Source organism: Myxine glutinosa, chromosome 1, assembly GCF_964187855.1.
Source record: "Myxine glutinosa chromosome 1, kmMyxGlut1.1, whole genome shotgun sequence".
Taxonomy (NCBI): domain Eukaryota; kingdom Metazoa; phylum Chordata; class Myxini; order Myxiniformes; family Myxinidae; genus Myxine; species Myxine glutinosa.
Window position 1 is genome coordinate 374,945,924 of NC_136261.1, and position 13,005 is coordinate 374,958,928.

The following is a 13,005-nucleotide window of genomic DNA, read 5'->3' on the forward strand; positions in this document are numbered from 1 at the left end:
AATCACTTAAAAATTAAATAGTTCTCGTATCCGACTCCGTATTCAGATCTTCACCAAAATCGAACCAATTCGTCCTTGTCACACACGCAACCTGCCCATCAAGTTTCGTCCATATCCATCAACTTTTTGAGATATCCTGCTATATATCGTTTTTGGTCCTATCTCCAAATGGTGAAGAATCACTTAAAATTTTCTAGTAGCCGGATCCGAATCCGGATCTTCACCAAAATCTAATCATTTCGTCCTTGTGACATACGCTTAGTCTCTGCTAAATTTCGTCCGAATTCGTCCACAACGTTTTGAGATATCATGTTCACAAACAAACAAACGGACAGACAGACAGGGGTGAAAGCATAACCTCCATTCCACCTTCGGTGGCGGAAGTAATAACGGTTCCCACAACTTGGTCTGCCCGAACCCCCTGACCCGACTCGCGAAAAACCTTTAGTTCGTCTCCGGTTCCCCTTTGCTTTCACCCATGTCGAGCGATTACGAAGAAACTCTCATAGCGGAGATGGAATTGCCACCCAGGTATATCAACTCAGCAGACAACGATTTAGTCAATCATATAGTGGAGATCAGAATATGGCAAGAGCTCAAAAGCCTTATGATTGCTGCACAGGTCATATAGCGGACCAGAAAACCTCTGGGATCATTCGATTCTTTCGCAGTAACAATGACAATCTGTGCGTAAATTTACACGAGGGATTGGCTCCTCTGAAGTGGATGTCGTTAGAACTTTTACGTCTTCATTTATAGCCTGATGAAAGGTTTGCAACAACACGCAGGGAGGTTAGTTCTAAAAACAGGCCGGTAGCTTTGAACAGACCAAAGGTAAGGCCTTGGAAGGGAATGCACTTCTCTTCCTGACTTAAAAGGTGGACTTACTCGTACTCGCAGAGGAACTTGCACACATATCAAAGCGCATCGTTAGGTGACATCAATTTACCTTCGGTTGAATTGCAAGGACATTAGGACACGATGGATAAGTCATCACGGTATGTTGCATTTCAACCTGCGAGCTCAGGCCTAGGTCTGCTAAGTGCTCTGTCAGGAATGTCAAATGGTCTGATGATTCACCTGTGGCCAAAAAGAGAACTTCGTAGCGCCCATCAGCAGCAGAGACGTGATCGACGGCGATGTGCGTGTACTTGTACTGAATGTTGGTCCTCACGACGAGGGGGTGACGCTGCACCGGGTACACCGGGTAGTACATGGTCGGGTGCGACTGGATGAAGCTGACGACATCGTCGGGAAAGTCCTTCGTGGATCTCATTGTTGGGGTGAAAGTTCCACCGGGACACTGCAGTGACGATACATCGGCCTAAGTTATGAGTTTTTAAGTAAAATAAGCAAGTTCAAGCCAAGTATGATTATAACTTAGAGGTAACAACAACCTCTGGATGGTCATTTCACAAATTGTGGGTTCAAATATAAGTGGTGTTCAAATATTGTGGACAAATATAAGTACAAATATAATAAGTAATCAACCCTCTCACCCACACCCACATTTTGTGGTTCATTTGTGGTTTGAACCCACAAAATATAAGTAAGTACAAATATAAATATAAGTAAGTACAAATATAAATATAAGTAAGTACAAATATAAATATAAGTAACTTATAAAAGAACAAATATAAGTGGTTCAAATATTGTGGGTTCAAATATTGTGGGTTCAAATATTGTGGGTTCAAATATTGTGGGTTCAAATATTGTGGGTTCAAATATTGTGGGTTCAAATAATGTGGGTTCAAATTTTGTGGGTTAAAATATTGTGGGTTAAAATATTGTGGGTTAAAATATTGTGGGTTAAAATATTGTAGGTTAAAATATTGTTGGTTCAAATATTGTGGGTTCAAATATTGTGGGTTCAAATATTGTGGGTTCAAATATTGTGGGTTCAAATATTGTGGGTTCAAATATTGTGGGTTCAAATATTGTGGGTTCAAATATTGTGGGTTCAAATAAAGATGAAGGCAGCAGCATGAAGGATATTGATTTTGAGTATTTGTAAAAGTAGCGAGTAACGGGCCGTTGTAGGCAAAAAGCCAGCTGGCTCACTAATGACCTGAAGACAGGTGAATGTGACTGCCCACTCTCATCTGTTTTAAATGTGATGCCAGTTCATGCATTGTTGCGGAGTCAAATGTTGCGACGAAAGCCACATTGCCACTCTGTAGGAGGTGACCAAGTTTTATAGTGCGACTGTTAATAGGATTTTTTAAAAATCCAGACACATGTTGACAAATGGAAAACAAACGGAACAAGTAAATATCCAACTCTTGCATTTCATGGACTTCACTACAGTGTTAGGGTTAAAAAGACAAATATAGGCATGATTAGTCTGCGAGTGAATGCACCTGAGGCTCGGTCTGCTCTTTCTTGTTTGTTACAGAACTGGTAGAGTTTTGGTCTACTTTGGTTAAAGTTCTTAATTAGCTGTGCTTTTTGTTCTTTGGATTACGGATAATGCTATTTGCCTTAGCTTAATGCCAATCATTATACATAATTATGTATGGACACACAAACACACACACACACACACACACATCCACATATACACACATACACACACACACACACACACACACACACACACATACAAACATATACACACACACATACACATGCATGCACACATATATACACACACACACACATACACATGCATACACACATATATACACACACATACACATGCATGCACACATATATACACACATACATGCATACATATACACACACCCTGTGCTGTCTTTCCCTAGCGGTCCCCATGTGCTGTCTTTGTGTTTCCCTCGCGGTCCCCATGTGCTGTCTTTGTCTTTCCCTCGCGGTCCCCATGTGCTGTCTTTGTCTTTCCCTCGCGGTCCCCATGTGCTGTTTTTGTCTTTCCCTCGCGGTCCCCATGTGCTGTTTTTGTCTTTCCCTAGCGGTCCCCATGTGCTGTCTTTGTGTTTCCCTCGTGGTCCCCCTGTGCTGTCTTTGTCTTTCCCTCGCGGTCCCCATGTGCTGTTTTTGTCTTTCCCTCGCGGTCCCCATGTGCTGTTTTTGTCTTTCCCTCGCGGTCCCCCTGTGCTGTCTTTCCCTAGCGGTCCCCATGTGCTGTTTTTGTCTTTCCCTCGCGGTCCCCATGTGCTGTTTTTGTCTTTCCCTCGCGGTCCCCCTGTGCTGTCTTTCCCTAGCGGTCCCCATGTGCTGTCTTTGTCTTTCCCTCGTGGTCCCCCTGTGCTGTCTTTCCCTAGCGGTCCCCATGTGCTGTCTTTGCGTTTCCCTCGCGGTCCCCATGTGCTGTCTTTGTCTTTCCCTAGCGGTCCCCATGTGCTGTCTTTGCGTTTCCCTCGCGGTCCCCATGTGCTGTCTTTGTCTTTCCCTCGCGGTCCCCATGTGCTGTTTTTGTCTTTCCCTCGTGGTCCCCATGTGCTGTTTTTGTCTTTCCCTCGCGGTCTCCATGTGCTGATTTTGTCTTTCCCTCGTGGTCCCCATGTGCTGTTTTTGTCTTTCCCTCGTGGTCCCCATGTGCTGTTTTTGTCTTTCCCTCGCGGTCCCCATGTGCTGTTTTTGTCTTTCCCTCGCGGTCCCCATGTGCTGTTTTTGTCTTTCCCTCGTGGTCCCCCTGTACTGTCTTTGTCTTTCCCTCGTGGTCCCCCTGTACTGTCTTTGTCTTTCCCTCATGGTCCCCATGTGCTGTTTTTGTCTTTCCCTCGCGGTCCCCATGTGCTGTTTTTGTCTTTCCCTCGCGGTCCCCCTGTACTGTCTTTGTCTTTCCCTCGCGGTCCCCATGTGCTGTTTTTGTCTTTCCCTCGCGGTCCCCCTGTACTGTCTTTGTCTTTCCCTCACGGTCCCCATGTGCTGTTTTTGTCTTTCCCTCGCGGTCCCCATGTGCTGTTTTTGTCTTTCCCTCGCGGTCCCCATGTGCTGTCTTTGTCTTTCCCTCGCGGTCCCCCTGTACTGTCTTTGTCTTTCCCTCGTAGTCCCCCTGTACTGTCTTTGTCTTTCCCTCGTGGTCCCCCTGTACTGTCTTTGTCTTTCCCTCGTGGTCCCCATGTGCTGTCTTTGTCTTTCCCTCGTGGTCCCCATGTGCTGTCTTTGTCTTTCCCTCGCGGTCCCCATGTGCTGTTTTTGTCTTTCCCTCGCGGTCCCCATGTGCTGTCTTTGTCTTTCCCTCGTGGTCCCCCTGTGCTGTCTTTCCCTCGCGGTCCCCATGTGCTGTCTTTCCCTAGCGGTCCCCATGTGCTCTCTTTGTGTTTCCCTCGCGGTCCCCATGTGCTGTCTTTGCTTTCCCGAGCGGTCCCCATGTGCTCTCTTTGTCTTTCCCTCGTGGTCCCCCTGTGCTGTCTTTCCCTCGCGGTCCCCATGTGCTGTCTTTCCCTAGCGGTCCCCATGTGCTCTCTTTGTCTTTCCCTCGCGGTCCCCATGTGCTGTCTTTGTCTTTCCCTCGTGGTCCCCCTGTGCTGTCTTTCCCTCGCGGTCCCCATGTGCTGTCTTTCCCTAGCGGTCCCCATGTGCTCTCTTTGTGTTTCCCTCGCGGTCCCCATGTGCTGTCTTTGCTTTCCCTAGCGGTCCCCATGTGCTCTCTTTGTGTTTCCCTCGCGGTCCCCATGTGCTGTCTTTGTCTTTCCCTCGCGGTCCCCATGTGCTGTTTTTGTCTTTCCCTCGCGGTCCCCCTGTGCTGTCTTTCCCTAGCGGTCCCCATGTGCTGTCTTTGTCTTTCCCTCGTGGTCCCCATGTGCTGTCTTTGTCTTTCCCTCGCGGTCCCCATGTGCTGTTTTTGTCTTTCCCTCGCGGTCCCCATGTGCTGTCTTTGTCTTTCCCTCGTGGTCCCCCTGTACTGTCTTTGTCTTTCCCTCGTGGTCCCCCTGTACTGTCTTTGTCTTTCCCTTGTGGTCCCCCTGTACTGTCTTTGTCTTTCCCTCGTGGTCCCCATGTGCTGTCTTTGTCTTTCCCTCGTGGTCCCCGTGTTATGTTTTTGTCTTTCCCTCGCGGTCCCCATGTGCTGTTTTTGTCTTTCCCTCGCGGTCCCCATGTGCTGTCTTTGTCTTTCCCTCGCGGTCCCCATGTGCTGTTTTTGTCTTTCCCTCGCGGTCCCCATGTACTGTCTTTGTCTTTCCCTCGCGGTCCCCATGTGCTGTTTTTGTCTTTCCCTCGCGGTCCCCCTGTACTGTCTTTGTCTTTCCCTCGCGGTCCCCATGTGCTGATTTTGTCTTTCCCTCGCGGTCCCCATGTACTGTCTTTGTCTTTCCCTCGCGGTCCCCCTGTACTGTCTTTGTCTTTCCCTCGCGGTCCCCATGTGCTGTCTTTGTCTTTCCCTCGTGGTCCCCATGTGCTGTCTTTGTCTTTCCCTCGTCGTCCCCATGTGCTGTCTTTGTCTTTCCCTCGTGGTCCCACTGTACTGTCTTTGTCTTTCCCTCGTGGTCCCCCTGTGCTGTCTTTGTCTTTCCGTCGTGGTCCCCATGTGCTGTCTTTGTCTTTCCCTCGCGGTCCCCATGTGCTGTCTTTGTCTTTCCCTCGTGGTCCCCCTGTGCTGTCTTTGTCTTTCCCTCGTGGTCCCCATGTGCTGTCTTTGTCTTTCCCTCGTGGTCCCCCTGTGCTGTCTTTGTCTTTCCCTCGTGGTCCCCATGTGCTGTCTTTGTCTTTCCCTCGTGGTCCCACTGTACTGTCTTTGTCTTTCGCTCGTGGTCCCCCTGTGCTGTCTTTGTCTTTCCCTCGTGGTCCCCATGTGCTGTCTTTGTCTTTCCCTCGCGGTCCCCATGTGCTGTCTTTGTCTTTCCCTCGTGGTCCCCCTGTGCTGTCTTTGTCTTTCCCTCGCGGTCCCCATGTGCTGTCTTTGTCTTTCCCTCGCGGTCCCCATGTGCTGTCTTTGTCTTTCCCTCGTGGTCCCCCTGTGCTGTCTTTGTCTTTCCCTCGTGGTCCCCATGTGCTGTCTTTGTCTTTCCCTCGTGGTCCCACTGTACTGTCTTTGTCTTTCCCTCGTGGTCCCCCTGTGCTGTCTTTGTCTTTCCCTCGTGGTCCCCCTGTACTGTCTTTGTCTTTCCCTCGTGGTCCCCCTGTACTGTCTTTGTCTTTCCCTCGTGGTCCCCATGTGCTGTCTTTGTCTTTCCCTCGTGGTCCCCGTGTTATGTTTTTGTCTTTCCCTCGCGGTCCCCATGTGCTGTTTTTGTCTTTCCCTCGCGGTCCCCATGTGCTGTCTTTGTCTTTCCCTCGCGGTCCCCATGTGCTGTTTTTGTCTTTCCCTCGCGGTCCCCATGTACTGTCTTTGTCTTTCCCTCGCGGTCCCCATGTGCTGTTTTTGTCTTTCCCTCGCGGTCCCCCTGTACTGTCTTTGTCTTTCCCTCGCGGTCCCCATGTGCTGATTTTGTCTTTCCCTCGCGGTCCCCATGTACTGTCTTTGTCTTTCCCTCGCGGTCCCCCTGTACTGTCTTTGTCTTTCCCTCGCGGTCCCCATGTGCTGTCTTTGTCTTTCCCTCGTGGTCCCCATGTGCTGTCTTTGTCTTTCCCTCGTGGTCCCCATGTGCTGTCTTTGTCTTTCCCTCGTGGTCCCACTGTACTGTCTTTGTCTTTCCCTCGTGGTCCCCCTGTGCTGTCTTTGTCTTTCCGTCGTGGTCCCCATGTGCTGTCTTTGTCTTTCCCTCGCGGTCCCCATGTGCTGTCTTTGTCTTTCCCTCGTGGTCCCCCTGTGCTGTCTTTGTCTTTCCCTCGTGGTCCCCATGTGCTGTCTTTGTCTTTCCCTCGTGGTCCCCCTGTGCTGTCTTTGTCTTTCCCTCGTGGTCCCCATGTGCTGTCTTTGTCTTTCCCTCGTGGTCCCACTGTACTGTCTTTGTCTTTCGCTCGTGGTCCCCCTGTGCTGTCTTTGTCTTTCCCTCGTGGTCCCCATGTGCTGTCTTTGTCTTTCCCTCGCGGTCCCCATGTGCTGTCTTTGTCTTTCCCTCGTGGTCCCCCTGTGCTGTCTTTGTCTTTCCCTCGCGGTCCCCATGTGCTGTCTTTGTCTTTCCCTCGCGGTCCCCATGTGCTGTCTTTGTCTTTCCCTCGTGGTCCCCCTGTGCTGTCTTTGTCTTTCCCTCGTGGTCCCCATGTGCTGTCTTTGTCTTTCCCTCGTGGTCCCACTGTACTGTCTTTGTCTTTCCCTCGTGGTCCCCCTGTGCTGTCTTTGTCTTTCCCTCGTGGTCCCCATGTGCTGTCTTTGTCTTTCCCTCGCGGTTGTCAGCTCTTTCACGAGCCTCGATTCAGTATAGAAAAAAACAAACAAAACAAACAAAAAAACACACACATATACATGTATGCACACACATACACAAACATATATACACACACACATATACACACACACACATATATATACATGTAACAGAGTGGCAGAAGTTGGAAGTGGGGATCCCGATGGGATGTACCATCTCCCCTATTTTGTTTGTGCTGGTTATGGAGTTGTTGATACGTGCGGTGAGTGGACATGGGAAAGCAGTGGAGCCAGCCCCTGGTCAGAGGTTGCTAGCAATGTTTGCTTTCATGGATGACCTGACAGTTGTCCAACAGTCTGCTGATGCAGCAGTCGAGGTACTGGGACGACTGGAAAGGTTGATGCGGTGGGCAAGAATGGGATTTAAAGCAAGAAAGTCGAGGAGTGTGGTAGTGAGACGAGGAGTGGTGGATAACATGCACAGGTTTGAGCAGGGAGGGGAGGTGGTTCCATCTTTGGTAGAGGCCCCTGTGAAGAGTTTGGGAAGATGGTATACAGTGGAGTTGAATGATGTGGGAAGAGTGGAGGAGGTCAGAAACAAGCTTTTGAGAGGTTTGAAGAGGATTGATGGATGTGGTTTGCCAGGTAAGTTGAAGGCATGGTGTTTGAAGTTTGGGTTGATGCCACGGGTATTGTGGCCATTGATGATGTATGATATTGCGATTGGGCATGTAGAGAGGATGGAGGTTGTGGTGAGTGGGTTTGTGAGGAGGTGGTTGGGAGTGCCACGCTGTTTGACGAACATTGCCTTTTATGGTCAGGGTGGAAAACTCCAGTTTCCTTTGACATCATTAACCGAGGAGTTTAAGGTGGTGAGGGTGCGGGAGTTCATGGTGTTGCGGGATTCGAGTGATTCAGTGGTAAAGAATGCTCTCCCAGAGAAGAAGGGAAGTCGGAAGTGGAATGCAAGAGCAGAGGTGGACGAGATGGAGCAGCGGTTGCAACAGGAGGAGGTCATGGGGATGGTACAGCATGGGAAGCATGGCTTGGGGTGGATGGAGCATGAGCGATGGCGAAAGGCATGTGTGAAAGAGAGGAGGAAGATGGTTGAGAGGGAGGTGAGAAGAAAGGAAGAGGAGGGGAGATATGTGAAAGCAGTCGGTCAGGCACAGCAAGGTGCTTGGACTAAGTGGGAAGGTGTGCGGGTGAGGATGTTGAAGTGGCAAGAGATTTGGAGGATGGAGCCAATATTGTTGAATTTCCTGTTGCGGGCAATGTATGATGTGCTTCCATCACCAGTAAACTTGAGAATGTGGGGGTTGTTGCAGGAGGAGAGATGTTATTTGTGTGGAGGTGTGGGAACGGTGCAGCATGCACTGAGTACATGTTCAGTAGCATTGGCAGCAGGACAATACAGGTGGCGACATGATCAGGTGCTGGCGGTGGTGGTGCAGATGGTGCAACAAGAGGTGCTGAGGTCGAGAGAAAGAGGAGTGGAGAATGAGACTGATGGGGGAGAGGTGTGGTTTGTCAAAGAGGGCCAAGTGGTAAGAGGTGGAAAGAGGAGGAGGTGGAAAGCAAGAGGGCTGTCAGATGCTTGTGATGGGCAGGTGGTGGCAGACCTAAAGCCACAATTGGTATTCCCAGAGGAGATCTGTGTGACAAGGTTGCGGCCTGACATTGTCATTTGGTCAGGTGCAACAAGACATGTCATCTTAGGGGAATTGTCGGTACTTTGGGAAGAGAACATGGAGGAGGTGCATGAGAGGAAGAGAGGAAAGTACAGTGAGCTGGAGGCAGAGTGCCGGGAGAAGGGTTGGCGAGTTTCGTGTCAGCCATTTGAGGTGGGTGCAGAGGGAATATTGGCAATTCCTTTTCTGCATTTCTTGCTAGGCTGGGAGTGTGTGGGACAGAAAGAAGGAGGATGTGTGACAAGGTGGCCCAGGTTGCCTTGAAAGGCTCATTTTGGATATGGAGGAGGTTTATGGAGGCACGTCGAACGGTGTAGGTTGGTTGTGTTTTTTTTATTTGTTTTTTTTGTTGTTTCTATTATTATTTCTTATTTTGTGTATATGAGTGAGTGGGTGAGGGTGTGTGTTTTTGCATGAATTAAGTTTTGCATGAGTGTGTGTTTTTGTATGTTGAGTGGTGTATGATGTAAGGGTAGGTGGTTGGTTGGTTGGTGTTGTGTGTGTGTATGTGTGTGTATGGGTGTGCATATGAATGATCTGGTGTGTTTTGTTGGTGAGTGGTGAAGGGTATAAAGGTGGGTGTTTGAGTGTTCCACCATGTTTGTTTGGTGCTGTGGATTCTGGATGTGTCGGCTATAGTGAACCAGTTCTGTTCTCCTTTGCCGGTGTTTTCGTTTCCTGTGTTTTGCTGTGTTTGCATTTCTTATTATTTACTTATTGCTTTGATTATTGCTTGTTTGTCCTGCATTTTCGTTCGTCTTTTCCCTCCCTGCTTTCCCCCATCTTCCTCCTGTTTGGGGGGCGTTGCCCACCAGACAGGGGGGAGTCTTGTGCCCCCCTTCGTCTCCCGTCCCTCCCTCCCTCCCCCCCCCCCACTACCCCGAGTGTTGTCCTCCGCCCCTCCTAGAACCCCGGCATGGCGAGCAGGCGCCATAATTGTGTCCGGTTTCGGTTGGTTGATGTGGCTTGCAGTGTGCCGGCTGGAGATAGATTCGGGAAAGATGTATTGTTGGGTGTGCTGGGGTTCAAGGCTGTTGACTTTTTCTGCCTGATCTCCCTCGCCCGTGGCTTCGACGTGTCCTTTCAAACAGGGCAGGGACTTGCCGAGTTCTGGCGCCGGTGGGCTACCGCTCGGTCTGCTGGGAAACTGGCAGACTGGGCGGTCGAGGCTCTCTCAGAAACACAGGAGAGAGTCGTGACCGTCCACCTGTACAATGAAGGCGTGAGTGACTATGATGTCAAGGTTTGGCTCAGTCGATACGCGGACATCCGAGGCCCAGTACGGCTCGTCCGGAACAGCCTCGGTATTTGGACCGGTTCTCGGCAGTTCCGGGTAAAGCTGCGGACGAGGCAGGACGGCACGGCCACCCATATCCCTAATGGAATTATGGTTGGGATGGACCGAGGCCAAGTCTTTTACGCGGGACAGCCGAAATTATGCCGCCGATGCGGTCAACTTGGCCACTTGATTACTGGGTGTACAGCGAGTATCTGCACCCAGTGTCAGTTGGGACATTTGAGGGAGCGCTGCACCCAAGCGGTGCGGTGCAACCTCTGTGGTGCGCCGGGGCACACTTTCCGCTCCTGCCCGCAGAGTTACGCGAGCAAGATGCGTGCTGCTGCGGGCGGGAGTGGGGGTGTTGCCCAAGGGACAGGGGACGGTGTGCCCCCAGGGACAGGGAAAGGGGACGGTGTGCCTCCAGGGACCAGGGGAGGTGTTGCCCAAGGGGTGGGGGAGGGGGTTGCTCAAGGGGTGGGGGAGGGGGTTGCCCAAGGGGTGGGGGAGGGGGTTGCCCAAGGGGCTGGGGAGGGGGTTGCCCAAGGGATAGGGGAAGGGGTTGCCCAAGGGGTGGGGGAGGGGGTTGCCCAAGGGGTGGGGGAGGGGGTTGCCCAAGGGGCTGGGGAGGGGGTTGTCCAAGGGGCTGGGGAGGGGGTTGCCCAAGGGGTGGGGGAGGGGGTTGCCCAAGGGGTGGGGGAGGGGGTTGCCCAAGGGGTGGGAGAGGGGGTTGCCCAAGGGGTGGGGAAGGGGGTTGCCCAAGGGGTGGGGGAGGGGTTTGCCCAAGGGACAGGGGAGGGTATTGCATCTGGGGTCGGTGGGGGGGGGGGGACTAATGTGTTTGTGTGTGTGTCAGCCCCCCGCCCGTAGAAAGTAAAGGGAGGGAGGTGGAGGGAAAGGAGAACATGGAGGAGGGAGGGTTAGATCAGGACCTGGATGTGGCTTCGCCGGGTGTCGGGCCCACTGCGGTGGGAGGGGAGGATGCACGAGGAATGGTGGCTCCGGTGGCGGGGTCAGAAGAAACATCCTCGGTGCCAGAAACCCCGCTGCCGGAGGCTGGAAGTGATGGCTCCTCCTCCGGCTATGAGCAAAGTGACCCTGGACAATGGATCGAGAAGAAGCGTCGGAGGAGGGGCCAGGACAAAGGAAAAGCTCCTCTGGGCAAAGCCCCACAGGGAAAGAACACAAGAACGTCAAACAAGAAAACCCCTGTGGGGCGCAGAGCCCCCCGTGCATCAAGCGACCCATCCAGGCCTGGGGGATCGCCTGCTCGTGGTAGGGGTGGGGCGCAGTCGGGGTTGGCCGCAGCAGGTCTCCGGGGGAGGGCCCGAATGCCGTCTTCCCCTGAATGCTCACGTTCCCGTTCCCCCGTGAGTCGTTCCCCACCCGTTGACCTTACCCCTCCTCCGGGGGCAGCTGTGGCCATGGGCCTCAAGGAGGGTTTGCTCGCGGAGGACTGGTGGCTTTCTTCCCCGGGTGGCGGGCGAGGGGGGGTAATTTATTTGACCCCCGAGGAGGAGGACCTCTCCCTGCTACCCGGGGAGAATGTCTGCATAGATGGGGACTGGCTCCCGGGCACCCTCGTGGCTCCCGGCTGTGGGAAGAACCGCAGGGGGAGGAAGAATGGTAGCTCGTCGTGTCTTGGCAAGGAGGGAGGAGCTTCATAAGTCCTATGACTCCCCTTTCGTGGTTTGCACTAGGGTTGGTGATTAATACACTAACACCTATGAGCTTTAAACTAACGAGTTTAAATGTACGGGGAGTCCGTACCACGGTCCGGAGGATCGCTATTTTTGAAGAACTGCGCAATTTTGAATGGGATGTCTGCCTGTTGCAGGAATGCCATATTCCGCACGGTGAGTATGGATACCTCCGTGCAAATTGGCGGTACGGAGAGTCATATTGGTCCGGCAGCTATACTAACAGGGCGGCAGGATTAGGGTTCCTTATTAAGAGCCCGAATGTCGAGGTCCTTAGTTTAGAAGAAATTATCCCGGGGCGGTTGGCCGTGCTCAGGGTGGTGGTGTCCTCGACCCCACTGACCCTGGTCAACGTGTACGCTCCAACGACGGGGGAAGAAAGAGTGGAGCTCCTGCGCCAGTTGGGGCCCCTCCTCTCCACCTCTGGCCCCGTGATCGTCGGGGGAGATTTTAATATAAGATTGGACAAGTTACCCCTGGGGCCATCGGCGCGGGCCCTTAAAGGGCTTGTTCAGGATCTTAGGTTGAGGGACACGGGTGCGGAAAGGAATGAGGTCACCTGGACCGATGCGGCTGGTACCAGTCGGGCTAGGCTTGATTACATCCTTTTGACACCAAATTTTGGCGACCCGGACCTGGTACTTCACGCGGTAGCATTTTCAGATCACTGTCGTTTGTCTCTGGGTATTGAATTAAATGGGGTGCGTCCCCGGCGCTCTGGACTCTGGAAGCTTAACTGTCGCCTTTTGCAGGATGACAGTTTAGTGCATGCCTACGTTCGGAAGTATAGGGAGTGGGAAACGGTTAGGTGCCTCTTCCCTACCTCGGCAGCCTGGTGGGAGGAGGTGAAACGTAGGACCATAGGGTTTTTCCGTACGCCCGGGCGAATGAGGGCCGCGGGGAAACGAGAGCGTTTGAAGCGCATGCAGGCATACCTCCAGCGCCTGCATAAGAAACTTTGCGAAGGGAGGGACGTGTCGGGGAAAATCCGCCGGGTGAAGGGGAGGTTTTCTTGCCTCCTCGAAGCCAGGGCGAGGGCCGTCATCTTCCGGAGCAAGGTGCAGGCATTGGAGGGGAACGAAAGGTGTACCAGATTTTTCTTCCAACGATGTGCCAGGCAGAGGGGCGACTTGGCCCAGGTTAATGTGGGGGGAGGCCGTGTTTCGG

The 13,005-nt window shown here is 52.3% G+C and overlaps 1 protein-coding gene across 2 annotated transcripts in view; it reads right to left on the reverse strand.

Moving 5' to 3' along the window:
- Nucleotides 1-13,005, reverse strand: part of LOC137415573 (semaphorin-3F) — a 199,538-nt gene that overhangs the window by 11,195 nt on the left and 175,338 nt on the right. For both annotated transcript variants that reach the window (XM_068101184.2, XM_068101177.2), the window contains exon 12: nt 1,081-1,303. In XM_068101184.2, coding sequence (XP_067957285.1) covers nt 1,081-1,303 — 223 coding nt within the window. The remainder of the gene's footprint in view (nt 1-1,080; nt 1,304-13,005) is intronic.